Source organism: Pantherophis guttatus, chromosome 7 (assembly GCF_059756535.1).
Source record: "Pantherophis guttatus breed Tessera chromosome 7, ASM5975653v1, whole genome shotgun sequence".
NCBI classification, from domain to species: Eukaryota; Metazoa; Chordata; class Lepidosauria; order Squamata; family Colubridae; genus Pantherophis; species Pantherophis guttatus.
Window position 1 is genome coordinate 81436171 of NC_142069.1, and position 27772 is coordinate 81463942.

The 27772-nt window shown below is 44.7% G+C and overlaps 1 protein-coding gene across 5 annotated transcripts in view; it reads left to right on the plus strand.

Moving 5' to 3' along the window:
* Nucleotides 1-374: 374 nt before the first annotated feature.
* Nucleotides 375-27772, plus strand: part of PPARA (peroxisome proliferator activated receptor alpha) — a 45581-nt gene continuing 18183 nt past the window's right edge. The window contains exons 1-3 of one of the 5 annotated variants that reach the window (XM_087874301.1): nucleotides 375-577; nucleotides 8563-8693; nucleotides 26560-26679. In XM_087874301.1, the coding sequence (XP_087730427.1) occupies nucleotides 26574-26679 (106 nt within the window). In that variant the 5' untranslated portion in view covers nucleotides 375-577; nucleotides 8563-8693; nucleotides 26560-26573. Of the gene's footprint in view, nucleotides 578-2545; nucleotides 2797-8562; nucleotides 8694-26439; nucleotides 26680-27772 lie in introns of those variants that run through there. The other 4 variants (XM_087874299.1, XM_087874300.1, XM_060684139.2 and 1 more) reach the window with 4 other exon arrangements.

A 27772-nucleotide genomic window follows, 5' to 3' on the forward strand; every position in this document is an offset into this window, starting at 1 on the left:
AAAGCAGATAAATACTAATTCTATTCTATTCTATTCTATTCTATTCTATTCTATTCTATTCTATTTTCTATTCTATGTATAAAAGCAGATAAATACTTATTCTATTCTTATTTTTTCTTATTCTATTCTATTCTATTCTATTTTCTATTCTATTCCATAATTGCAACTCAGCTAAAAATCCACGCCCCCCACCATTCCGCGCCGGCCTTGCACATGCGCTCTGTTCGTTCAGAGACGCCGCATGCTCTCCGGATTCCTCCCCGGGTCTTCCCCACAGAACAACCCGCTTCCCCTCTCTCTCTCTCTCTCCCCCCCACCCAGCTTTAGTGGGCGGGGCCGGGAGCGCGTGCGTGCGTGCCTGCGTGTTGCCGCCTGCGCGTTACGTGCCACGGGGGAGGGAGCGGAGGGGAGGGAGGGGGGCGCGCGCGCGCGCCCGGCTTACTTGCAACTGCTGCTGCTGCTGCCGGCGGCGACCTCACTTCCGGAGCTGTCGCGCGACCCAGAAGGCGGGAGCGCGCGAGCGAAGGGGTCCGCGGCGCTGTCGGGTCGGCTAGACGGAGCCTCCGCTGGGACAAGGGTACGTGTGAACGCGCGGGTCGGGCGAGGGAGGGAGGGAGGGAGGAGAGGCGGCCAGGGGGAGTGGGGGGGGGGGGGCTTCAGCGGCGCTCCGGTTTCTCGCCGTGCGGCTCACAGGCTGCACCTGTTGCCCTGCTGCCTGGCAAGGCGGGCGCGAGTAGATAGCCTCGGGAACCTGAAAAGGGAGAGAAGAGGAAAAGAAAAAAGAAGAGGAACGCGGGAGGGAAGGGAAAAATGAAAGGAAGGTAAGGAGAGGAGGAGAAAGAAGAAGGGAAAGAGGAAAAGGAAAGGAAAAGAAAAAAAGAGGAAAGGGGAAAAAATGAAAGGAAAGTAAGAGAAGGAGAAAGAAGAAGGAGAAGAGGAAAAGAAAAAAGAGGAAGGGGAAAAGGGAAAAATGAAAGGAAAGTAAGGACAGAAGGAGAAAGAAGAAGGGAAAGAGGAAAAGGAAAGGAAAAGAAAAAAGAAGAGGAAGGGGGAAAGGGAAAAATGAAAGGAAGGTAAGAGAAGGAAAAAGAAGAAGGGAAAGAAGAAGGAGAAGAGGAAAAGAAAAAAGGGGAAAAGGAAAAATGAAAGGAAGGTAAGAAGAGAAGGAGAAAGAAGGAGAAGAGGAAAAGAAAAAAGAGGAAGGGGGAAAGGGAAAAATGAAAGGAAAGGAGAGAAGGAGAAAGGAAAAGGAAAAGAGGAAAAGAAAAGGAAAAGAAAAAAGAAGACAAGGGGGAAAGGGAAAAATGAAAGGAAGGTAAGAAGAGAAGGAGAAAGAACAAGCAAAAGAGAAAAAAAGAAGGCGAGGAAAAGGAGAAGGAGAAAAGGAAGACTGTCACTTCTGGGGAATTCCCAACGGAAGGACTAAGGCATTGGGAAGATTTAACCTTGGGAGGGGAGAGGATGTCCCACAGGTCAAGCCAGACCTCTTCCTGCTCCTGAAAACCGGAACATGGAAAAAGACATTGGAAGAAGTTTCCTAGGACAGACAGATTTGGATCCAAGTGCTGGGGATCCAGTGACCCAGCCTGGGGAGGGTTTGGATGTGCTCATGGGGACCTCCTCCTCTGACTTTGGCTCTGATTTGGGCTCCACCAGGTGGGACCTGCTAGATTCTGTGACTGTCACTGGAATTATTTTTTGGGGGGTGGGGGGTGGGGGGATATTGTAAGTAAGAGAACTGATATGTGTGTGTGTGTGTGTGTCATTTTGTCTTTGAATAAAACATGCAAGTTGAAAAAGAAAGGACCAGACTCCTGCCGATTGATATAGCAGGTGAGGGAGAAACTAAAATCTTTGCGCCTCTTTCCAAGCTGAAATGAACATTAAATCCATATTACCATCAGTGAGTTTTGTTTTGGTTTTTTCCCTTTCCCACCCTTCCCTTTTCTTCCCTTGTGGGCTAAATACAGAGGGATGGGTTGGTTTTTTTCTTTTAATTTTTCATTTATTCCCCCACTGCTTGCAGCTCATCCTACGTTTGTGGCACAGCCTCGGAATAAAGCGGAATAAAAAAAAAGATTAAAAAGCATTTCTGCCCAAGGATGCATCTTGAGTGCATCCTAATGTATGGTTACTGGCGTGAAAAATGCTCAGGGCCGTTCATAGATTTTAGGAGAACTGCGGGACCTCTTAGGACCAACTGGGAACTGCTGTGTGGTCAGAAGAGAAGTGGGGGGGGGGGGAGAGATCTGTTCTGCTAGACCTTTGTGAATCCAAAATTTGTTTAGAGATTATGTTTATGGATTAAGCGCCTATTTGCCAGAGGCTTGGACTTTGCCCGAGGCGGCATCTTTGTATTTCTCAGCCAAAGTCCAACTAAAGAAATTGCCTTTAAATTAGTTGCTAAAGGAGCTTGAGGAACCGTATTCTGTGCGTGCGTGTGGAGGAAAAAAGCTACTTCTTATAGGAGCGTCGGTGAGATTTCTGCCACCCTGGCAACAACATAAGAACTTCCTTGCCTGCATGTGTGAGTCACGTGCACAATAGAAGGAGGTGGATTTTTTTTCCTTGAGGTAGTTATGGCTTTAGCAGAAGCCACTGAAACCAAGCCCAACTCGCTGAACTTTTCTGCTATCAACCTGGAGGTGTGACTGTTTCCTTTTATAAGGAAAAAAAACCCAAACCCTACTTTCTGCAAATGACTTTTACTCTCTTACCTGATGGTCACCTGCTCAGGCATTTCTGGGACGGTCTAAAAGCCCTTAGAAGGGCAGGAGGGTGCATTATAGAGACCCGGTAAGTGTTTTGAAATCGGCATAACTTCGTGACACAAACGGTGGTAGTTTCTTGTAACTCTTGAATGCCTTGAGTCCACTATTTTATTCAGCGGGGTTAAGAGATGGTTGGGTTGAAGCTCTCTTGCTGTCACAAATTTCTTTGTCAGCAACTATCCGCTGAGCCAAGACACGGACAACCGATAAATGAAATTTAATTTTACCCTTAGTTTGTTAGCATGTCACGAGTTATACATTTCTGGACTGTGACAAATTGCAGTAACGAAAGGATGAATGGCGTATAAGGTTGTCTTTTTGAGTTTATTCACATGTTTCCCCCCCCATTAAATATGCCTAAAGTCATTTTTTTATAGACAGCAGCAACAGTTGTTATGTGTATGTGTGTGTCAGAATTGAGGGTTTTTTTTTTTAAAGGATTCTCTGTTTGCTTTCACTTTAAACATTGATCATTTGTTTCCCTTGTATGGTTTTTTTCAGAATTCCTCTTTGGAAAGATGATGGGTGTGGATGCAAAGCAGTAATTATATTGTACCTTTAGGTTTCGTAATATCTGGTTGAATAACATCTGTCTTATTACCTGCTTGGGACCGTAAATAGATTGTTTCTTTGTTTTGTTGTTATTTTCCCTGTAGTCTCTCAGTCCTTGCCACCCTCTGGCACAAAAGGATTTCATTAGTGCCAAAATGATGGAGTCTCTTGATGTAATTCCATATTACAAACATTGTTATAAATCTTATTTTATTGATTGGTTCGTTTAACACTTACTATTTAAATGAGTTATTTTTAAAAAAACGGAGCAAGAAACGGCCAAAAAACATTAGCTGGCATTTCAGATTTTGGTTTCTGTACCTAAAATCACCTTGTTTTAGTGCAGTCTAGCTTTTATTTACTAATTTAGAACCTTGTATTTTTGGCAGCTTTGCTTCTTTTGCCTTTTATGCCGAAGCTTCTCTTTCTTCTTTTTTTTGGGGTGAGTGGATTTAATCAATTGTTTACTTACTGCTCTTGTGTACTGAGCTTTTTACGAATTATTGTGATATACGGAAATGAAATACTTCTTTTAAGAGCTCACACCACAGCTTTTATTGTTTGGCTAGACCAGCAGACATCTGGATTATATGGTTTTAAAAAAATTACTTTTGGCCTTTTAAATTTTTATATCCCATCTTTATTACTTTATAAGTAACTCGAGGCAGCAAACATATATAATACTCCTTTCTCCTCCTATTTTTCCCCACAACAAGAGCCCTGAGCAGGAGGTTGGGTTGAGAGAGAATGGCCAGTCATCCAACAGGCTTTCAGTGAGGGCAGGATTAGAACTCAAGTCCTAGGTTTCTAGGCCAGCACCTTCACCACTATGGATACTCCTTGACTTACGACTTTAATGGAGTCCGGAATTTCCGTTGTATGTCATGATGGTTGTAGGTTGGGGCACTCACGTGACCAATCCAAATTTTTTTGGGCAGTCATTAAGCAAACACAGCAGCCATTAAACAAACACCTCTGTTGTTGAGTGAAGCCATGGTCCACAATGGACATTTTTTGCTGGAAACCAGCAGTAAATCCCAGTTTCTGGCCAAACAAAACAAAGCTGTAAATCACAGCCATTTGCAAGCAGCTGTAAATACAAGGTAATTGCTGGCTGCCCAAAATGTGATTTGGTGAGTGGGCAGCTATCAGTACTTTAAATCCAGGTTGTAAGTACTGTTTGGGGGTCCATCATAACTTCAAACAGTTGCTAAGCAACCAGTTGTAAGTTAAAGACTACCTGTATATCAAACTGACTTCATAGGATAGTAATACTATTTCTATATGTAAGGCTATTATGGAGAAGTAAAAGAGCAATAGGGTAGGAGCTGCAATATTTCTCCCGTAGGTTAATTGATATTTTTCTCCTCAACTTCTGTAGAAGGACAGTACAAATAGTCCTCAATTTACAACAGTTTGCTTAGTGACTGTTCGAAGTTACAACGGCACTGAAAAAAGTGATTTACAACCATGTTTCACACTTATGACCGTCGCAGCATCCCTGTGGTCATGTGATTTGTATTTGGATGCTTGACAACTAGCTTACATTTATGACGGTTGCCGTGTCCCCCTTTTGCGACCTTCAGTCAGTGAGGACGCCAGATTCACTTAACAACCGTGTTACTAATTTAAGAACTGCAGAGATTCACTTAACAACTGTGGCAAGAAAGGTTGCAAAATTCACTTAACAAATGTCTCACTTAGCAACATAAATTTTGGGCTCTGTTTTGATCATAAGTCGAGGACTACCTGAATAAGGGGTGTTGGGAGCTTTTTAATTTATTTTTTGTAAGTCGAGGCATTCTGCCATATCACTTAGAACTCTCCTCTTGTAACGACTATAGAGTCCTTCTAACTTATAAGATAGGCCTTTGTTAATACTTATATTATTGCTTGCTTGATTTATATTATTGCTTGCTTATAATGTAGAGCTAGGAAATTGAAAACAGATCAAAAGGGATTTGGTCACAAACTGGATGCAAAGGAACTAAAAGTATTACATAGTTAAGTAGATACTCAAGATTATAATTAAGTATAGCTAAGAGCTCCTACAAAAAGGATAATTTATTTACATACGGTATAAAGATGTAGGATCTCTTTGCATGAATTCATCTTTGGAAATGCAGACTGGTTCACCCCTTGTGCTAAATATGGGTTGACTGAGCCAGCTCTGGCTGGATTCACACTTTGTTCTAGGCCCGTGATGGTGAACCTGTGGCACAGGTGGAACACAGAGCCCTCTCTGCAGGCACGCCAGCCGTCACCCCAGCCCAGCTCTACCGCGCTTGCGCGCGCGCCTCCCTCTGGCCAGCTAGTCTTCGGGACTCTGCCTCGCATGCGTGGGGGTGGAGCACATGCTCAGGATGTGCATGCGCAGTGGGAGGGTGGGATGCATGCACGGGGGGGGGGGGTACAGGTTGGTGCAGGAGGCTTTCCAGGCCCAAAACGTGGTGCAGGGGGGTCTCGCGCAGTGCCCCGCACCCCATTTTGGCTTCCAGGTTGGTGCAGCCCTGGTTTGGACCTGGAAATTCTCCTGTACCAACCTGGAAGCCAAAATGGGGTGCGGGGGGGGAGTGGCACATCAACGGGGCCGCTCGCATTACATTTTGGGGGTTCTGGCACGCGTGCGTGTATTCGCGCGGACACCCGCTTTGAGCTCTCGGCACCATGGTTTACAACTCGGTATTTTAAGTCCGAAGCAAACAAATTTCTGTATCAGTATGCATAGGAACCTGGTAGTAGTTACTTTAGTTTTTGATCTATAGACTACTGGTAGGTTTCTGCAAAGAGCTAAGCTATGATGCAGTTTGCGTGCTGCGTGAATCCAATTTGCAAGCCATTATTTACGGCGTGGCAGCTTGCTCAAATTCATCAGGTTTGGACTAGTTTATTTACTTGTTCAACTCCTCTGGCCACCCACTCGCCAAGCGACGCCTCGTGGAAAAGCATCATCTAAGAAGGCAATCCAGTAGCCAGACCTTCTGCATAAATAAGACTTGTATGGAGGATGCCACCTTAAAAAAAATCAGTCTTAACATCTAGCCAGGTCTTGTTTTCATTCTGCAACCACTCCCATTCTCACTCCCTGGATAATTACTCTGGTTTTGCCGCCTCCGTTGGCTGTGAAGGGGTGTTTTGGTTTGGCTTGGCAGCAGCAGTAACTGTAATTGTAGCAGCAAGATGACACGTCCAAATTGGAGCTTCCTTCATGATGGTTCATGTCAGAGGAAGTCTCATTGGTTCAGTTTCTGTGAGGCAAATTGTGTTACGGTGTAGTACGTGTTGCTACTGGTACTGAGAGAGAGCAAGAAATCGGAGTCCTGGGCACCTTGGAAAGCTCATTTATTAAATCCAGTCATGGTGGTTTACAAATACAGACGATTATAATAGAGCCGCAAATTTCTGTTGCTAAGTGAAACATTTCTTAAGGGAATTTTGTCCCATTTTAGGACCTTTCTTGCCAGTGTTGTTAAGTGAGTCACTGCCGTTAAGTTAATAACATGGTTGTTAAGTGAATCTGTCTTCCCCGTTGACATCGCTTGCGAGAAGGTGGATCAAAAAGGGATCACATGACTCACACACACACACCCCTGGACACAGCAATGGTTATAAATATGAATCCGTTGCCAGGCCTCTGAATTTTGATCGCATGACCTTGGGGATGCTGCGACGGTCATAAGTGCGAAAAAAAAGGTCACAAGTCACTTTTTTAAAAAATACCATTGTAACTTTGAATGGACATTAAATGAACTGTTGTAAGTCGAGAACTACTTGTAATGTTTTGTTTTTTTTCTTACTATAGAAGTAAAACTAACCTGCATGTCAGGGAGTCTATGGAACAGATAACAAATTTTGTTCAGAAATTTCCAATATCCCTCCCTTTAAAGGGAACTCAGAAGGGAGCCGTTATGTAAGAACAGGGGTCTCCAACCAGGGGTGGGCTTCAAAAATTTTAGCAAAGGGTTCTCTGCCCGGTTGCTGAGTGGGTGTGGCCATGGTGGACGTGGCCTAGTCGGCCTCCTCCACCATAGTGGCGGGTTGGGCGTTTTTGCCCTCCCTGGGCTCCTGAGGCTTTCCTCGAGCCTCCGGGAGGGCAAAAACAGCCTCCCCAGGCTCCGGAGGCCCTCGGGAGGCTGGAAACGGGCCTATTTCCAGCCTTCCCGAACTTATAGTAGGCCTGTTTTTTGCCCTCCCCGAGCCTCCACATGCGCCGTGCACTTATCTGCATCCAAAACGGGGTGCGTGGGGACTCCTGGGTGGGGTGGGGGGTGGGGCCAGCCAGGAGTGGAATTTGGGGGTTCTCCGAACTGCACCGAATCTTAGGTAGAGGTTCTCCCTAACCCCTGCCAACCCCCAGCAGCCCACCCCTGTCCCCAACCCCCGTGCAGAGGCCTGTTTGGAACCGGGCCGCCCAAGTCGTGGGCGAGTGTGTGCACACAGCTTCATTTGCACGAGTGGCGGGTGAGCGTGGGTGTGCACGCAGCCCCACTTGCACGAGCGATGGGCACACGTGCTTGCAAAAGTCCATTTGTGTGAGCAGCGGGTGCTCACACAAATGGAGCTGTGCGCACGAGCGGATATGCCTGCCGCTCACACAGAACCATCCCTCTCCCCTTCGCCTCCCCCCCCCCGCCTCTGGCCGGACCGCTGATGTAGAACATTTCTAAAATCGGAAAGAAAAAGGATCACTAAAAGTGAGTTCAAACAAATGGTGTCAGTTTGAGAGGGAAGCTGTTGAAACAGATGCCCTCTGGGTTCCTCAGAGGTCCTCCCCATTCCAAGGCAACCCCCCCCCCCCCCGATTGCTACCTCACTGGGAGACTTCCAAGGAACAGGAAGCGAAATGTGGTTGGATAATATTCAGGCTTCATTTCATTCAGTTTTAAATCTATTTAAAAGTGTGATTGGTATTTACAGCAGCGATGACTTAGTTAAAACTACGGCACATCCATATATCTTCATTTGAAAGTCACCAAAAGCTTTGAACTCTCTCTCTGATTTGACACAAAAAAGACGCACCATTTATGCAGAAGCTTTGGACAAATGAGCAGCAGTGAATTTGCTCTTGATCTTTACCGTCTAATTGAATACAAAGACAAGCAATCTATCTACTAATGAGTAAATTTTATTTGGGTTGCTAGGTTTTTCTTTTTTCCCCCTCTAGGAAAAATAGCCCAATTCCAGTTGTATTTGTGCAACCTGACCACATTTGAACCCTGTTATTTTTATTCTTTTTAAGGTGGAAATAAGCAACAGACCAGAATTCATGGTGAATCAGGCAGCAAGAAGCAAATGCGTCAACATAATGGCAGAGAAACATAAAGTGGACACTTTTTCTTCTTCCAGTTTTCCAAAAACCTGTCAGAAATGGTAGGTACAATTTTTAATTAACATGTTCTGGGAATTTCTCAGTCTTGAATGTCCAAAATAAGGATATTTAAGGATGCTTTGAGGCTGGGACCCATGAGCTGATGGTAATGATTTCCCCTTCCATTGGTTAACCATAACAAGAATTAAAAATGTAAAGTGCACACATCAGCAACACTCTCTCATTATGGGATATTGCAGTTCGATCCTTAAATTTCAGAAATTGCTGGTTGTCTATATACCTTGAAAGCTGAATATTACATGTTGTTGTTTTTTTTAAATTTGATTTATATACCCCCCTTCTCCGGAGACTCAGGGCGGCTTACAATGCGTTAAGCAATAGCCTTCATACTTTTGTATATTTATACAGAGTCAGCTTATGGCCCCCACAAACTGGGTCCTCATTTAACCTACCTTAGAAAGGATGGAAGGCTGAGTCAACCTTGAGCCTGGTGAGATTCGAGATGTTCTTTGAAGGGTATCGTTTGCTTTGGTTTTTAACCGAAAACACATTTGCTGAAGTGTGCCTCTGGACATTTGCGGAGAGATCTTTTCCCAGAGTTGACTCAATTATCGTTTATATTTTTAGAACGGGAAGGACAATCTGGGTCAGTAGGCATTGCCTCTTCATGATGGAAATGTTAATTACAAGAGTGAAGAAGAAACGTGTGCGAAGTTCCCTTCCTGAGCCAAAACTTTTGTGATTCAGGAAAGGAACATTTCTGAGCATTGTAGAACACTGTCTGGGAAACACAGACCTGTTTCTAGTTCAGACAATTTATCTCTGGACGTTGCCGGGTCTGGAGGAAGCTCGGCATGGCTTGAGGAGGAAAAAAAAAAAAAAAGAACTTTCTGGAGTTTTCCAGAACCTTCCTAAATCTGACTTTTTCGCATCCCTGCTGATAGAGAAATATTATTCCTCCGATTACGTTTTCACGGTCCTCAGTGATACTGCATTCCCCGGTTGTACATAGCTGGGCCGTGAATCAAGTAATTTGTGTAGTACTCTTGGTTTAAAATATCCTGTGATCTACTTTTAAAGGTGTTGAATAGGGAGATCTTGGCACCGTAAATTGGAATATGGCGTGACCTTCTGGTTCTCCATTAACTCTGAATTAGACTACTTGAGGGAAGGAACAACACTGCGGGGACTGAGAATGTTTGGCTCAAATCCTAAATGACTAGTGAATGGCTATTCTCGGCCTCATCTAAGGCTGTCCACAGAATCCATCCATCGCCCCAGTGGTCTTTTTGGGGTGAGAGACTGGGTCCATGTGTCGCTGTAAACCATGGGCATCCTGTTTGTTCTATCTTAGCAAGTTGTGGTTTCAAATCATGGCTTACGGCTTAGCATTTTGTGCAAAGATAAACAATTATTCGGGGAACTTTGTTGTTGTTCCTTGCGAAGTCATGTCTGACCCATCACAACCCCATGGACAACGTTCCTCCAGGCCTTCCTGTCCTCTACCATCCTCTGGAGTCCATTTAAGATCACACCTACTGCTTCAGTGACTCCATCCAGCCACCTCGTTCTCTGCCGTCCCCTTCTTCTTTTGCCCTCCATCATTTCCAGCATTAGGCTCTTCTCCAGGGAGTCCTTCCTTCTCATTAGGTGGCCAAAGTATTTGAGTTTCATCTTCAGGATCTGGCCTTCTAAAGAGCAGTCAGGGTTGATCTCCTCTAGGACTGACCGGTTTGATCGCCTTGCAGTCCAAGGGACTCGCGGGAGTCTTCTCCAGCACCAGAGTTCAAAGGCCTCAGGGAACTAAGGCTATTCAAATTACAACTATATCAGAGAGTGCTAAGGAGAGAATGTGTCCTATGGCTTGTCTTGGAGGCCTTCTATAGCGTTGACAATGGCGTCTGACTGGACACCTGGATCGATGGTGGTTTCGGGGGCATGATACTACTGCTTTCTGAGTGGGCCTTTCTAGTGGGTGTATACAGAGAGGAGCTGCTGCACTTGTAATTACTCCAGCGTCTGATGCATTTTTGGAACATCTGATGCATCTTCCAGGACTCTCAGTCCCTGCTAGAGCAAAAGGTGTTCACCATGGCTTGTGGGGCGTGGTGAGGGTTGCCCAGCTCTGGCTGGCGTGCCAGTTGCATATAATTTTACACTAAGATGCCACAGCAATAATGACTCATCCTCAACAATGTATATGGATAGACCATTACTACTAAACATTGCAAATTGGCCTGCCCTTGATGATTTGGTGGCACAAAATGTAGTGGTTTAGCTGCAAACTGGTTGTGTGTGTGTGTGTGTGTGTGCGTGTAATCAGCATTGTTATTCCTGTGAGGCAATAGTTGCATTAGTTATTATGTCTGAACCAAAGGGCTGGTTATCATCATTAAAGCTGTACGTGGCTTTGCAGCCAGCTAACTGTGGGCCTGTCCCACTCAATTTCGTTCTGTCCCATGCAATTACCGAAGGAAGGTATGCTGATCTCCCACAAGAGGTAAGGACGGTGGGAGCCCAGCAACACACTTTCTCAGTAGCAGCTCCCACTCTTTGGAACACACCGCCGCACAAGATAAGGAATGTCCCAACCTCCTGGCTTTTATTAAGACGCTTTAACAAGTCTATTGTCCCACTGATCTTGTGGACATCGATGATTCATCTGGGTCAGATGAATGAGATTATTATTTTTTTTTTACTGGTCCTGTCATAAACAGTCTCCAGTCCTTTGTTGAAGTAGGTGGCCTAAGAACCACAAAGACTTCACTTTGGCTATTTATGTTTATGTTTTTAAGCGAGAATGATTAAAACCACTGTCCTTTTGTCTGCCAGAGGTGCTGAAGCACACATATGTTGTGTTTTCTGGGGCAGAAACAGTGCAATATTACATTAACAGTTCAGGGTCTGCCTTGAGTAATGACTGCTAGAATGTTGATTACGGGCTGTAAATATTGGTGCAGTTGATTTCACCACGATCCATAAATCCATATTTTTATTGTCTATTGCTCCCACGTTTTTATGGTTGAGAGATATTAGCCTTTATAAACAAGGATGAAGGTATCCTCAGATGCGTCTTGGAGTAGGTGATTTCTTGCTTCAGCTTGTAGCAAACTTAATGCATGCAGATGGGTTGAAAGAAATAGAGAAAGCCAGTGAAAGGGACACAGTCCCATTTTCCTTCTCAACCAAGAGGAATTTGTTCTCATTTCGGTTCTTCCAGAAACAGACATCAGTTCTACTCCGGCTTTTCATCTTGTAAATAATTGTGGTCTGTTTGTATTTTGTAATGAAATCACGCAGGAGCCTGCAGCTGTGGGCAGATACAGAAGGCCCTGGGAGAAGGTTAGCTGTAGATGGAGGGGCTGCCTTGACATTCTCTTAAAGGAGAGGGAAGAGCAGCTGAGAGACCTAGGAGACCCCCAGGTGGGAATAGTCACTGGTCCTAAATGATCCTTGTGCCTACAAGACATTGGTTGGGCAGGGTACCAAAGAAAGGGAACTGGAAAAAACAGACATTTAATTTCATTTTCATTTTATTTGATTTATATACCGCCCTACTCCCGAAGGACTCAGCGCGGTGAACAGGCACAAGATAACACATAGAATACAAAAATTTAAGAGCAGAAGTAAAATCAAATTAAATCAATTTAGCCCAAGACAAATTTAAAACCCCAGGTTAAGAACAAATTAAAATTTAAATTAAAATTTACATTAAAAAGAGAATGGGAGAGGTTAGGCCAGACCAGCCTGGTGAAATAAAAAGGTCTTGAGAGCGCGGTGGAAGGTGCGTAGATCCGGGATCCTCCGTATCTCCGGGGGGAGCTCGTTCCAGATAGTAGGAGCCCCCACAAAGAAGGCTCTCCCCATGGGGACCACCAGCCGACATTGTTTGGCCAACGGCACCTGGAGGAGTCCCTCTCTGTGAGAGCGTACCGGCCGGTGGGAGGCCATTTGCGGCAGCAGGTGGTCCCGTAAATAACCAGGCCCTAAGCCATGGAGCGCTCTAAAGGTGGTAACCAAAACCTTGAAGCGCACCCAGAAGACCACTGGGAGCCAGTGCAGCTCGTGCAGGAGAGGTGTTACATGGGAGCGCCACGTCACTTCCATAACCACCCGCATCCCTTTGTCCAGAATAGCAATAGCACTTAGACTTATATACCGCTTCACACAGTGCTTTACAGACCTCTCTAAGCGGTTTACAGAGTCAGCCTATTGCCCCCAACAATCTGAGCCCTCATTTTACCCACCTCGGAAGGATGGAAGGCTGAGTCAACCTTGAGCCGGTGGGACTTGAACTGCTGGCAATCAGCAGTCAGCAGAAGTAGCCTGCAGTATTGCACTCTAACCAGTGCTCCACCACGGCTCTTGGTAGAGGGTCTCCTGCTTGAGCACGGCGTTGGACTGGAAAACCCTTCCAACTCTGTTACTCTATAATAATCGAGGAACGAACTCCAGGGAGCGTTGTGGGAGCCCACTTGGATATTATTCGTGCAGTCTTCACGGCTGTGTTGCGGAACTGGTTTCCCTCGTCTTCTTCCAAGGACGGTTTCCCAATTTCCTCATCTGGCCAACATTTTGGCAGTTCTTCGTGGTCTCACATCCAAGGTTTAATTAGGGCCAGCCCACATTAGCCTCTGAAATCAGCCCAGTTGGCTGGCTGCTGCCTCTTGTTAACATGCCAATTAGAGCATTACACCCTTAGACGTATACTCTACAAGACTAATACCTCCCCACCACCCCCCGCCTCCCAACAGGCCACCCGGTGAGAAATGCAGCTAAGGAGAGAATCTGATATGGGTATAAAGATGCCTTAGTTTCTATTGCTGAAGTTATTACTGTTTTAAAGAAAAAGGTGGTTGTGTGGGGAAACTGACAGCAGTCGCTGTACTTGATCTTAATATGTCTGTAATTTCATTACACTTCAGATTCTTGGACACAGTTTGCTGGGAAGCGAGTTGTGTATATATTTCCCATTTCAACTTTCCTGAATGAGAATCATGCCTGGTAAACATCCCACCTGAATGGAAGGGAGAGTGGGCTTTTTGGTGTAAAAGTATAGGCATAAGGCACCGATTAAAAGTACAACTTTCATCAGCGTTTCATAAGAGTTTGAATTGGGCTAGTCTAGACATGGACAATGCCTGGGAATTGTGGAAGCTGAAGTCCCTGCAGGGCACTAGGTTCAGTAGTGGTATTCAGCTGGTTTGGACCAGTTCAAGCGAACTGGTAGTGGCGACCTATGGGTGGGCCTGCCCACCCACCCCGGCGCTCTGCCGTCCTATTTATGTTGCAGTCCACCAGCAGCCTGCAGAGTTGGCAGCGGAGTCGGACAGTGAGGAGGCTGGGGAGGAACATGGGCCAGTCCTGGAGTCTGGGGAAGGCCCTGACGAGGGCTCTGCGTCAGAGGCAGAAATGGGGCCAGGGCCATCTAGGAGTGATGCGCGGACTCCGGAGCCCCCAGAGTTGGACAGCAGAGAGGCAGAGGAACAGGAGGAGCCTGTTCCTAGCGCACACATGCACAGAGCTGCCAAAAGGCAAGAGCAGCTAAAGCAAAAGGGACGACTCGGGAGTAAATCCAGGAGATGTTTAGCCCCTCCCATAAGGCTTAAAAAGGAAACAAAGGCACTTGAGCTTTTTGCAGGAAATCAATGTTGCTAACTCTGTTTCCAGTCGGCATCTCTTGTTTGTTTCTGAACTTCGCGGGGCTTTGCCAAGTAAGGCCTTTGGCAGGGTGTCAAAGAAGATAAAGGTTGGTGATTATCCCGAAGGACTTCTTCGGAAGGACTTGTTTTGCAACTAATTGGGACTCAGCTGGGAATGAACGTAATTCTCAGCTGTTACAATAAAATAGGCTTTTTTGGGAGTAATTGTGTCTTGTAATGACTCAATAAGCCTAGGTCACAACAATTTAGCTATGTTTTCTAAGATGTGTGCATGTGCGCACGCTCACATTTTTGCGGCAAACCGGTGGTAAAATTATGTGAAGCCCACTTCTGATGAGGTTGTGGAAAGCTGTTTCAGATGATCAGGTAAGAAAGTTGAAGTGACCTCCTACAGAAGAGGCTTGTCTCTCTAGAAAAAGAATCGACACAATTCTGAGACGGAAAACATAGGCTTTTAAGATCAGTTGTGCAGTATATTTCCAGAAATCAGACATTGCATGGAAGTGTTAAAGCTTGGCCATTTCGTACCGGATGCCATCTTGGAATCTCTGTTGTTAGCTGATGTTTTGATCTGATGGTCAAAAGTCCTAAATGAAAAGTGAATATTTAACTACTCGTCCAAGGGCAGCCCAGCCATCCCTCTTATTAGAACCTAAGATTAGATGGCTGGAAAACAACTGTACTGGATGTCACGGGTCCTCCTGGCCTGCGGTTTGAATCGAGTTTAGTAAAAAAAAAAAAAAAAATCAGATGCTCCTTTTCAGTAAATGGTGAGGAAAGCTCGTTACCTCTTCTTGGATGTAGGTTGATCATACATACAGTACTTTGTTTGATTTGGGATTATTGCATTGTGAGAAACGAATAACTCTGGGCTTTCAAACCCAAATTTCTGGTTTAGTGTGATATTACAGCTTTATCAGCAAACCATGGTTAATCTGGTGTAGCACATGTGCCTTCTGACATGTTAGTGTGGGTAATGCTTTTTTTTTTTTTTTGCAGAGAAAAGTATATGTGTTCCTAAGACATACATTCATTCATGTTAGGAATAAACCATCATTGTTTAAGACAGTGTTCTGGCTTTATTTTCCAGCATTGCCTCTGTATCCATGTTTTGGAGTTGGTGAGAGGATAGGAAATACCGTATTTTTCGGAGTATAAGATCTACCGGAGTATAAGACGCACCTACCTTTTTTGATGACGAAAAGAAGAAAAAGAAATCTCCCTCTGCCTCTGAGCAATTTTGCCTCCTTGCAGCAAACAGCCTGCTTTACTTTCAATTTCGTTTTCAGCATAGCTTGATTAGCACAAGGAAAAAAAAAATCTGCTCCAGCAATTTGCCTCTTTGCAGCAAGCAGCAGAGCCCTGCGCAAAACAGCTGAGAGCAAATCAGCTGAGAGTCGGGAGGCTGATCCAATCAACTTGTGCTAATTAGGCTGTGCTGAAGCTGAAAGGAGCTGTTTTTTCTTGTTGTTTGCTTGCAAGGAGGTAACTGCTGCGAGGCAGAGGCCAAAGGGTGGGGGCCAGTGGGTGGGCGGGTCTACATTCGGTGTATAAGACGCACCTAAATTTTCACCCCCTTTTAGGGGTGGAAAAGGTGCGTCTTATACTCCGAAAAATACGGTAATAGCAATAGCACTTAGACTTATATACCGCTTCACAGTGCTGTACAACCCTCTCTAAGTGGTTTACAGAGTCAGCCTATTGCCCCCAACAATCTGGATCCTCATTTTTACCCACCTTGGAAGGATGGAAGGCTGAGTCAACCTTGAGCCTGGTGAGATTTGAACTGCCAAATTGCAGGCAGCCGGCAGTCAGCAGAAGTAGCCCTGCAGTACTGCACTCTAACCACTGCGCCACCGTGGCTCTTAGCCATAATGACTCAAATGCTGGATTAAAAGTGTGCTAAATGGTGACTGTTATTCATAGGCTACACTAAAAGGAGTAGCCATTTATGCCAGGCATGATTGTGGAGGAGAGGCGCTAAGTTTGGCTCCTTTTCATCAAATTTGAGGGCTTTAAGGGATTAAGCTCACAGCGAGCAATTTGAAGAAACACTGAATTAAAATGATTTGTTGAAGCATACCTCATTTGTTAACAGCATGTTTTACTAAAACATTTCCTCAATTCTACCTGAATCGCAAGCTAGAATTAAACATCACTCACCCTTCTCCTCCTCCTGCCAGCAGCAGCATTCACAGTATCTATATGTGCATTTCAGGGAAGAAAAAAAAAAAACAGTTTTAAGCTTTTGAAAATGATAAGCTGCATGAGCTTACTCAGAAAATCCTTATTTTCAGCATTCAAGAAAAACGTAGCTGCAAAATGGATGGAAACAAAACTACCATATTCAGTAGCCCAACGGGAACGATAATGTATGTAGGGGGAAATTGTCATAGCGTAGCCAATGGCTTTTTGTATTTGAGGTCTTAGTTTATGTTTCTCGGAGTTTTAATTCCTTCTTCTCAAAATTCCAATTAAAAAGAATTTAAGGGATCTCAGAGAACTTGTGATTCAGTGGAGAATAAGGGCATAGCAGGAATCCATTCCTACACACGTCTTAAATGTGCAATTCTGAATGCAGTTTGGTGCAAGCAGGCCACTAAAAATAAAGGTTCCCATACACATACCTGCTAGTCATTCCCGACTCTAGGGGGCAGTGCTCATCTCCGTTTCAAAGCCGAAGAGCCAGCGCTGTCCGAAGACGTCTCCGTGGTCATGACTAAACGCCGAAGGTGCACGGAGCGCTGTTACCTTCCCACCAAAGGTGGTCCCTATTTTTCTACTTGCATTTTTTATGTGCTTTCGAACTACTAGGTTGGCAGAAGCTGGGACAAGTCACAGGAGCTCACCCGTCACACGGCACTAGGGATTCGAACCGCTGAACTGCCGACCTTCTGATCAACAAGCTCAGCATCTTAGCCACTGAGCCACCGCGTCCCAAGCAGGCCTCTAGTTGGTCTTAAAACTGCTAGAGGGAAGACCCAAAAGTAGGTAAAAGTCTGCCTGAAGAACCATGATATGCGGTTAAAAATGTTCTCCAGATCCAGATGTGAATAGTTCTTGGGCTTCACCTAGTCCAGTTGAACAGTACCACTCTAAATAAAATCTGTAGCCAAGAGGTAAAAGAAGAATTCATATACTTGATAGTATACCGAACTGTTCATGATTTTCCCTGGCTGCAATATAGTAGTTCTTTGCCTGAAAATTTGGCCTGTTTGCTGTGGCACAGAACTTCGTGGACAGGAGGTCAGGAAGTGAAAATAGGAAGCATTTCCTTGGCCATCAGGATACAATAAAAAGAATAAGTCAGCGATTCTTGAAAGAAAAGGTCTCTCTTTGAGATCACTGAAAGCATCAAGAAGTTTCTGGAGCCTAGCTACAATATAGTAGCATGTGTTTAAGCTTTTTTGCCTGGCCAGTCTTTTTTTTTTTTAAACCACTTTTTTCTTCTTGATTTGGACTTCTTTATTTCTTTTCTAACAGTAAATTGATTTTGACAGGAAGGGAGGGAGGAAGGGAGGGAAGGAAGGAAGGGCGAGAGGAAGGAAAGGAAGGAAGGAGGGAGGGGGAGGAAGGAAGGAAAGGAAGGAAAAGGAGGAAGGAAGGGAGAGGAAGGAAAGGAAGGAGGGAGGAAGGAAAGGAAGGAGGAAGGAAAGGGAGGGAGGAGGGAGAAAGGAAGGAGGAAGGAAAGGAAGGAGGAAGGAAGAAAAGTAAGGAAGGAAGAGAGGAAGGGAAGGAAGGAGGGAGGAGGAAGGAAAGGAAGGAGGGAGGGAGGAAGGAAGGAGAAAGGAAAGGAAGGAAGGAGGAAGAAAGGAAGGGAGAGGAAGGAAAGGAAGGAGGAAGGAAAGGGAGGGAGGAGGGAGGAAGGAAAGGAAGGAAGAAGGAAGAAAAGGAAGGAAGGAAGAGGAAGGGAAGGAAGGAGGAAGGAAGGAAGGAAAGGAAGGGAGGGAGGAGGAAGGAAAGGAGGGAGGGAGGGAGGAAGGAAGGAGAAAGGAAAGGAAGGAAGGAGGAAGAAAGGAAGGGAGAGAGGAAGGAAAGGGAGGGAGGAGGGAAGGAAGGAGGAAGAAAGGAAGGGAGAGAGGAAGGAAAGGGAGGGAGGAGGGAAGGAAGGAAGGAAATCTTATCAGTCGATCCAAATAGCTCTATCGATTTGAAGACTTAAAAAGTGCTACATCAGATTTATTGATTTATTCTAGTCGTCCTTCCTCCTCTTCCCCAAACAACACCCCTGTGAGGTGGGTTGGACTGAGAGAGGCCCAAAGTCATCCAGCCAGCATTCAGCGAAGGCAGGACTTGAACTTTCAGTCTTCTGGTTTCTAGGCCAGCAGCTTAACTGCGGCTGCACCAAAACTGTCTTTCTTAAAACTCTTCTCAGTTAATTAACTTCTTTGCCAGTTCCTTTCCTGTAGCCGTGGCCCTTATAAGAGACGTACAATTGTTCTCTTAGTCCTGGCAAAACTTCTGCTTGACTTCTAACTTGTGTTTTCTCATCCGCATTTATTCCTCATTCCCGGCAATCATGAGCATCATTTCTGGGAAAATTAAAACGAGGTTTTCCCTGACTGCGGAAGGACTGGTCCCAATTATTTGGCAGCGTCCTTTCCCCCTTTTGGCAGATGGACAGTTTTCCCCCCACAGATGTTTTGATAAAATTAAAGCCACTCCGAAAGATTAATTGTTGCTCCCTTCCCCCAAAATGCCGGCCCTATTTGTCTTGTCAGAACCCAATACAATACATTAAAAAAAAAAAAAACATAAATATTTGTCTCCTCTCCCAGATGGTTCAGGAACAATTTTATATTCTGGTTTCATTTGGTACTGGAACCGAGGAAGCTTGGAGCAGTAACATCTGTATTGTTCTTGTGATTGTCGTGAAATCACCCTGGAATCCTCTTGACTCAGTAAATGAAAATTATATTCCTGGGCATTCCTACTGATCTGAGTTCCTTTGCTAACAGCCAGTTAGTCCCATCACTAACTTTTGGGAACGAGTCATTGACCCCCGCAGAGAAAGCTCGCAATTTAGGCATCCTCCTGGATGCACGACTGTCTTTAGAAGATCATATAACAGCTGTGGCCAGAGGAGCTTTCTATCAGGTTCGCCTGATTCGCCAATTGTGTCCCTTTCTAGACCAGGATTCATTACGCACAGTCACTCAAGCCCTCGTCATTTCCCGACTTGACTACTGCAATGCTCTCTACATGGGGCTCCCCTTGAAGTGCACCCGGAAGCTCCAACTGATCCAGAATGTGGCCGCGCGAAGAATTATGGGAGCAACATGGCGCTCACATGTAACACCTCTTCTACGCGAGCTGCACTGGCTTCCGGTGGCCTTCCGAGTGCGCTTCAAGGTGTTGGTTCTTACCTTTAAAGTGCTCCATGGCTTAGGACCTGAGTATTTACGAGACCACCTGCTGCAACCGATAACCTCCCACCAACCAATACGCTCTCACAGAGTGGGCCTACTCATAGTACCATCATTAAAACAATGTCGTCTAGTAGTTCCAAGGGAGAGAGCCTTCTCTGTGGGGGCACCTACTCTTTGGAACAAAATACCCCCTGGAATACGAATAATCCCAGATCTTCGCACTTTCCGACGTGCCCTGAAGACCTTTCTGTTTCAACAAGCAGGGCTAGCATAAACATCTAAATTCTATGCCAAGATATTAGCAGATACACCAAGTTGACTCAATTTATTATTTACTGTTTATAAATATATATATATATATATATATATATATATATATATATATATATATATATATATTATTATACGTATATGAAATCTTAATCTGTTCACCGCCCAGAGTCCTTCGGGAGAAGGGCGGTATAGAAATTCAATAAATAAATAAATAAATAAACAAACAAACAAACAAATAAATAAATAATGATGTTTAATTGGTTTGGGAGAGTCACTTCAGGAGAATCCCTAGTACAGATCTACTGTGTGAGCAGGGGGTTGGACTAGATGACCTCCAAGGTCCCTTCCAACTCGGTTACTGTTACTGAGTATCCGTGAGAGCCAGTTTGGTGTAGCGGTGAAGGCCACAGGCTAGAAACCAGGCGACTTATGAATTCTAGTCCTGCCTTTAGCCATGATATTCCGGCTGGGGGACTTTGGGCCAGTCCAATCTCTCAGCCCAACTCATCGCACAGAGTTGTTGTGAGGAAAAGAGGAGGAAGGAGGGGTAGTTTCGCTGCCTTGAGTTATGAAAATAAACAGCTAATAATAAGATAGTATTAATTAATATTAATTAATAAATAATAGGGTGGGATAAAAATAACAATAGTTGATAGAAGGCGGTTCTTTCCCAAGAATTCAACTGCATTGATTAAAAGGTATCTTTGGGGACTCAGAAACTCAGAAACAACATACTCAGAAACTCTGAGAAGCTGTGAAGCAACAGGAGGATAATAATGAGGCTCCCGGGATAATGAACGTTCAGAAATGACATTTCTGGCATTGGCAATGCATGGGCTCTTCTGACAAAGTCATATTTCTCAAATAACTACACCATCGGGGATAGCAAGTATTACAATCTCTACTGCAATTCCATACATGCGTATAAGGTAAAGGTAAAGGTTCCCCTCGCACATATGTGCTAGTCGTTCCCGACTCTAGGGGGCAGTGCTCATCTCCGTTTCAAAGCCGAAGAGCCAGCGCTGTCTGGAGACGTCTCCGTGGTCATGTGGCCAGCACGGCTAAACACCAAAGGCGCACGGAGTGCTGTTACCTTCTCACCAAAGGTGCTCCCTATTTTTCTACTTGCATTTTTTACGTGCTTTCGAACTGCTAGGTTGGCAGAAGCTGAGACAAGTAATGGGAGCTCACCCCGTTATGAGGCACTAGGGATTCGAACCGCTGAACTGCCCACCTTTCGATCGATAAGCTCAGCATCTTAGCCACTGAGACACACACACACACACACACACACGTATAGCAGGACATAAAAGTCAAAAACTACTTTATGCTGAGCTCAGCTCCCAGTGACTTCATGGCCTTGGAGCCCATCTAATTTTCTCAGCAACAGTGCAGAAAGTATTTGCCATTTATTTTTCTTGACATGTTTTTTTTTTTTTTTTTTACCTGCCAATCTAGCTTTCAACCTCGGGGATGCCTCCCACTCAACCAAGAACCAATGTTGACCTTGCTTAATTCCTGCCCCCCCCTCAAGGTCAGCTAAGGTGGTCTGGCGTGACTTAGAAGAACATAACTGTCCCGTGCGTTTTTTTAAGTTAGCTTTGTTAATTAATCTGGAATTGTTCTGTGTTATCCTGCTTGGGTTTCTGCTGGATTCTGAAACGGGAGAAATGGCTGTTTAAATTTTCTGGCCTGCATGAATGCTGCATGTCACAGGATCTCAGTCTGAGATATACCCGACTTTCCAAAACTAGAATAGCAGTTCCATGTACTCCAGGTCATACTCTGCCCTCTTTAAATATACAAGACAGGCTGACAGGGAGGGATTAGCTAAATCCTGGCAGGTTCTCACTTCGCTCCCTTCTCACACCGATTGCCCTTTGCTGTGGGCAGGCTTTGTGTTTGAAGGTCTGCCTGTCATCAGTTGCTTTATAACAATCACTCATGATCGTCTTATGATCCAACAGAAAATGGGCAGAATTGCCGTTCAGAGCCCCTCCTCATCTATTATTAAGTGCTGCAAAAGGCTCAGTTTGACAAGGGTAAATATTTTTATAGCAATTGCTTTGCTTACTTGCTTCCCTTCACTATCTTATTTTTACAGGTGGTCCTTGACTTAAATCACAATGGAGACTGGAATTTTGGTCACTAACCAGTGTGGTTGCAAAGCAAGCTATCAGGACCAGATCCAATTTTACAATCTTTTTTTTTTTTTTTTGGCAGTTGTTAAGCGAGTCACATGGTTAAGTGAATCCATCTTTCCCTATTTGACTTTGCTTGTCGGAAACTGGCCGAGGAAGCTGGAAAGTGTGATCGTGTGACTTGCAGGACATTGCAAGCACCCAAATTGTAATCACCTGACCACACAGGTGGTAATTTTAAGAACAGGTTCTGAGCCACAATTATCGGTGCCGTTGTAACTCCAAATGTGAATGTTTGTAAGTCAAGGACTACTGTACTTTTCTCTTTTATAAACTGCTTGTGGACGATACTTGGGTCAAGATCAAAACACAGGAATTGGAAGCCGTCACCAAACACATCAAGTCTGTGGACAGATACGTTCAAGTTCACTTGGGAAGATGTTAAGGGAAATGTTAAGTTAAAATGTTAAGGGAAGACGTTAAGAAAACTCAAGACCTTGGTGCTCAGTCTCAACGATTGAGTAAAAAGGGTTAAGGTAAATGATTAAGTTTGCCATCAGAAGTTGTGGGTGCTTCATCACTGGAGGTTTTTAAGAAGAGACTGGACAGTGACTTATCTGAAATGGTATAGGGCAGTGATGGCGAACCTTTTCGGCACCGAGTGCCCAAACTGGAATGTGGGTGCGTGCATGTGCGCACTGGAAACCAGAAGAGCAGCTGGCGACAGCACGCATGCCCACAGAGAGGGCTCTGCGTGCCACTTCTGGCACGCGTGCCATAGATTTGCCATTACGGGTATAGGGTGTCCTGCTTGAGTAGGGGGTTGGCTTAGAAGACCTGAAGGTCTCTTCGAGCTCTATTCTGACTGATTGATTGATTACTTGGACAGAGGGTTAGATTCCAAAATTAATCAGTTTTTTTCTCATTTTTTCCCCCTTCCCTTTTCAAATTAGATTTTTCCAGTTTAAGTTACCAAGAAAAGGGGAATATTAGCTAATCTTCCGCCCGCCGCGATTCAGTCTAGCTAGCAATCTCTAGATCTTGAGTCAACATTTGGTAAGTCAGAAGAGGGGGGAAAAAAATCCCCTCCCTTTCTGAGTTAAGAGTTATTGGTGGTTGAAGGTGGGAGTAATGTTTCCAGCAGATTCTTTACAAGGTGGGCATTGTAAAGAACATTTCTTCCTTAACTTTGTGTGCCAGCCTTTCATGGACCGATAGATGAAGGACACTCTTTGCATATCTCTAGAACAGTTGGAATCTTTGTAGGCAACACTTTTGTCAAAGAACGTTCACCGTTTCTTCTGTTTTTGAATTTTATTGGGTTTCCCTCTGCAGAGGGCAATTTCTTTGTCTCCTAGCTTAGTTTACAGCACAGTACTTCTGGGATGTTTGTGCTGCTATGCGATCAGTTTTCTTAACCTTATTTTATATTATCTTAAAAGAAAATCAAAACCCCATGCTCTTGCCCTACTTTAGTTTGTCGTTAAGGTCAATGGAGCCTGGATAGCTCTGCAGACAAGGCACTGTAATTTAACACCAGCTGTCTGCAATTAAAGTAAGTTCGAATCTTGCCAGGCTCAAGGTTGACTCAGCCATCCATCCTTTCCAAGGTAGGTAAATTGAGGACCCAGTTTGTGGGGGCAATAAGCTGACTTTGTATAAAATATACAAAAGTATGAAGGCTATTGCTTAACGCACTGTAAGCCGCCCTGAGTCTCCGGAGAAGGGCGGCATATAAATCAAATTAAAAAAAAAAAAAGAAATTTATTTAGACCCAACCAGCCCTCTGTAAATGCAAATCTTCATGTAATTCACTCACCTGGAACTTAGACCTCTTGAGCTTGCTGGGACTGGGTTCAAGACAGATACTTATAAAAGTTGGATCTGGCTACCTGTTGTGTGCTGCGTGGAAAAAGATGCCCAATGAGAGCATCCGAGCAGGGGTGAAATGCTCCCGGTTCGGACCGGCTCGGGCGAGTAGGTAGCAATGACGGCGGGCAGTTCGGAGAACTGGTAGCAAAAATCCCTGCCCCCGCCCCCCCCATGCCCAGCTGAGCCGCTTGATCATCAAAGGCTTTTTTTCTTTTAAATGCCTCTGATGATCCAAGCTCTGACGATCCAAGCTCTGACGATCCCAGCTGAGTTGCCTGTCGATCAGGCAACTCAGCTTGGATCGTCAGAGCCATTTAAAAGAAAAAAAAACGTTTTTTCTTTTAAATGGCTCTGACGATCCAAGCTCTGACGATCCCAGCTGAGTTGCCCAGCCCATGGAACCGGTAGTAAAACAATTTGGATTTCATCACTGGATTATACCTTTTTTTATGTTTGGCCTGCAGGGAGGGCCAATCTTGACGGGGAGGGCGATGCATCATTTTGGGGAGGGTTAAGGGTGGATGACTTAAGCTTCGCTCGGAGTCGAGATACCTATTTAGCACTTTGAAAGCCCTCCCGAAAAGAAATACCAACTTGCTTAGAATTTCCCCAAAGCTTTGCTTACCTCATTGGCCCCACAGACCCTCAGAACGGGCACTGGCAAGTGTCTGTTGCTTTCTTCCAGTCTTAATTGATGCTAATAATGTTTGTGTTGGCATTGCCTTGGCACAGAGCTCCAGAATGGTGATGAAATTAAACAGGGCCTCGGGTCTCCCTCTGAAGCCCCACCCTTACTGGGCAGGGATGGGAACGTCTCAAGCGATGCATGTTACGGAAAAGGGTGAATGTCTGTTCTGTTCATGAGCCTGAATGCTTGCTTGGCAGATTTTTTTCCTCAGGGAAGGGAGATTCCAGGGACCCAAATCGCTCAAAGATGTTCAAAACACAGTTCAGTTGAGTTTCTCATGGGTTTCTGGCCGTTGGGTTGTGGTTCTTCCTTCTAAATTAGTGTAAATTTCAACCTCAGCAACTTTAAAATGGTGGACTTCAACTCCCAGAATTCCCTAGCCAGCATGCTGACTAGGGACTTCTGGGAATTTAAGTTGACCCATCTAAAAGTTGCTGAGGGTGAAACCCCCTGCTCTAAAAGCATAGCGGGTGGGGTGGGGGGGATGTGCTAAAAATTGTACAGGTAATGGTGACTTTCCTGGCTGAGCATTTAAAAAGAGGACGTGTAGACCAGGGGTGAAATCCAGCAGGTTCTGACAGGTTCTGGAGAACCGGTAGCGGAAAATTTGAGCAGGTCAGAGAACCAGCAAATACCACCTTTAGCTGGCCCCAGAGTGGGGTAGGAATGGAGATTTTGCAGTATCCTTCCCCCCAGGAGTGGGGAGGAAATGGGGATTTTGCAGTATCCTTTCCCTGCCACACCCACAGAACCGGTAGTAAAAAAAATTAGATTTCACCATTGGTGTAGACTGAACAAAAATCTCTGTGAGGCATTATTTCAAAGATGTCCTGGCCAAATCCTTTGACCAGCCAATAGAAGTGAATTACATCTTAAAGAGAAAATAAAGATCATTTATTTGTTTGGGGAAAGACTCATATGGCTTCCCATCTTCTGAAATGCAACCCACAACAACCCATTGAGTAATGCAACCCACAAGCTCCAGCCTCAACCTCTCCCATCGCCATTCAATCGTTGAGTTTCAGGAAGTGGTAGACTCAAATGGCAAGTTTTATTTCAGTTTCCTATTGACGTTTGAGCCATCAGAAATAAGAGTCTGAGGTGGCACTTAGATGACCCAAATTTTCAGCCACAAGAAGGGGCATTTGTATATTGCACAAGAATCTTTGGGTGTGATCTTTGTCTCGTGACAGTTTCCTCCTCAAGCCATTGTTGGAATTTCGTTGCCTCTAAAACATAGAAGGGCCCCTATGCAAGTAGACATGGCCAAAACGCTTACAGACAAGGAGTAGAGAGGGGCAAAGGTAAAGGTTCCCCTCACACATATGTGCTAGTCGTTCCCAACTCTAGGGGGCGGTGCTCATCTCCGTTTCAAAGCCAAAGAGCCAGCGCTGTCCGAAGACGTCTCCGTGGTCATGTGGCTGGCATGACTCAACACCAAAGATGCATGGAACGCTGTTACCTTCCCACTAAAGGCGGTCCCTATTTTTCTACTTGCACTTTTTACATGCTTTCGAACTGCTAGGTTGGCAGAAGCTGGGACAAGTAACGGGAGCTCACCCTGTTACGCGGCGCTAGGGATTCGAACCGCTGAACTGCCGACCTTTCGATCGACAAGCTCAGCATCTTAGCCACTGAGCCACCGCATCCCTATAGAGAGGGTTACCCGTCCACAAATGAATGGCAATATCACAAACGATATACAAATATCACAAATGAGGGTTACCCCTCCGTAAATGAATGGCTTAGTTTGCCTTGCAAAATCCCTGTTTGCCTTTCAGACATCTGACTCATGCTAATGGAAACACTTGACCTCATCAAAATGGTGGACTTAGAATACAGCCAGCTCTGCCCCTTTATTCCCTTAAAGGACTATCAAGATCCTCTTCCTTTATCTTAAGAAATTTTGCAAGAGATGGAGAGCATGAAAGAACTTTCACCGTCTATAAAAGCGGAAAGCTCTGGAGTATTAACTGACTTCCAGTCGCTGGGAAACGGTTCAGACGGATCTGTCCATACAGGTAAAACTTTTTACCATACAGGTAACCTTTCAATTGTTATCAGAGAATAAAAAGATAAAAGATGATGAAATTTAAATTCAGATTGTCTCTAAGCAGAGCATGAGCGTCGTCCTTTGATTTTATCTTACATCGTGTAGATAAATTTGACTTAATGGCTTCATAGGATTCTCTGAAAAGCAAGTGATAACCTAAGGAAGTTAATTGATGGGCATCATTTCATATTGCCGGTATTTTGTATAGATACGGATCGCTTAGAGTACCGTATTTTTCAGACTATAAGACGCACCTAAATTTAGAAGAGGAGAACAAAAAAAAAAAGTTTTTGGCCTCCCTTTTTTCGGCCCTTTTCCAGTCTTTTTTCGGCCTGTTTCTGGAGCTTTTTTCGGCCTGTTTTCAAGGCTTTTTGCAGCCCATTTTTAAGGCTTTTTTGGACCCGTTTTCAGGGCTTTTTTTTTGGCCCATTTTCAAGGGGGGGTTTTGGGGGCCATTTTTTGGGCTTTTTGGGGGCCATTTTTGAGGCTTCTTTTGGCCCGTTTTTGAGGCTTTTTCAGCCCGTTTTTTCAAAAAAAACGGGCTGAAAAAAGCCTCAAAAACGGGCAAAAAGCCTCGAAAACAGGCCAAAAAAAGCCTGGGAAATGGGCCAAAAAAGGCCTGGAAAAGGCAAAAAAAAGGCCCCAAAACAGGGCATGCGGAGGCCAAAAAATGGGTGTGGGGGGGTCTTCTGCATTATTCAGTCTATAAAACGCACAGACATTTTCGCCTCCTTTTGGGAGACAAAAAAGTGTCTCTTATAGTCCGAAAAATATGGTAGTTTTATTTTCTAAATTGCATAGAAATTAGATTTTTTTTGGAGTGGGGGGGGATTGGGATCCTTTCAGAAATAATTGTGCATTCTCTGAATTCAGACAGGATGTTATGTGCTGTCACTTGTTGCAATTAAGATTGTACGAAGCTTGGAAATGGCTCTGGAGTAATTATTGTGATAGTAATTAGCATTTCATAGTACATATCCCCCAGTCAGATCCCACCCCCCCAAGTGGGCTGTTCCCCATCCTATAAAATCTGGCATGGTTTTCATTTTGTTTGGAATTCT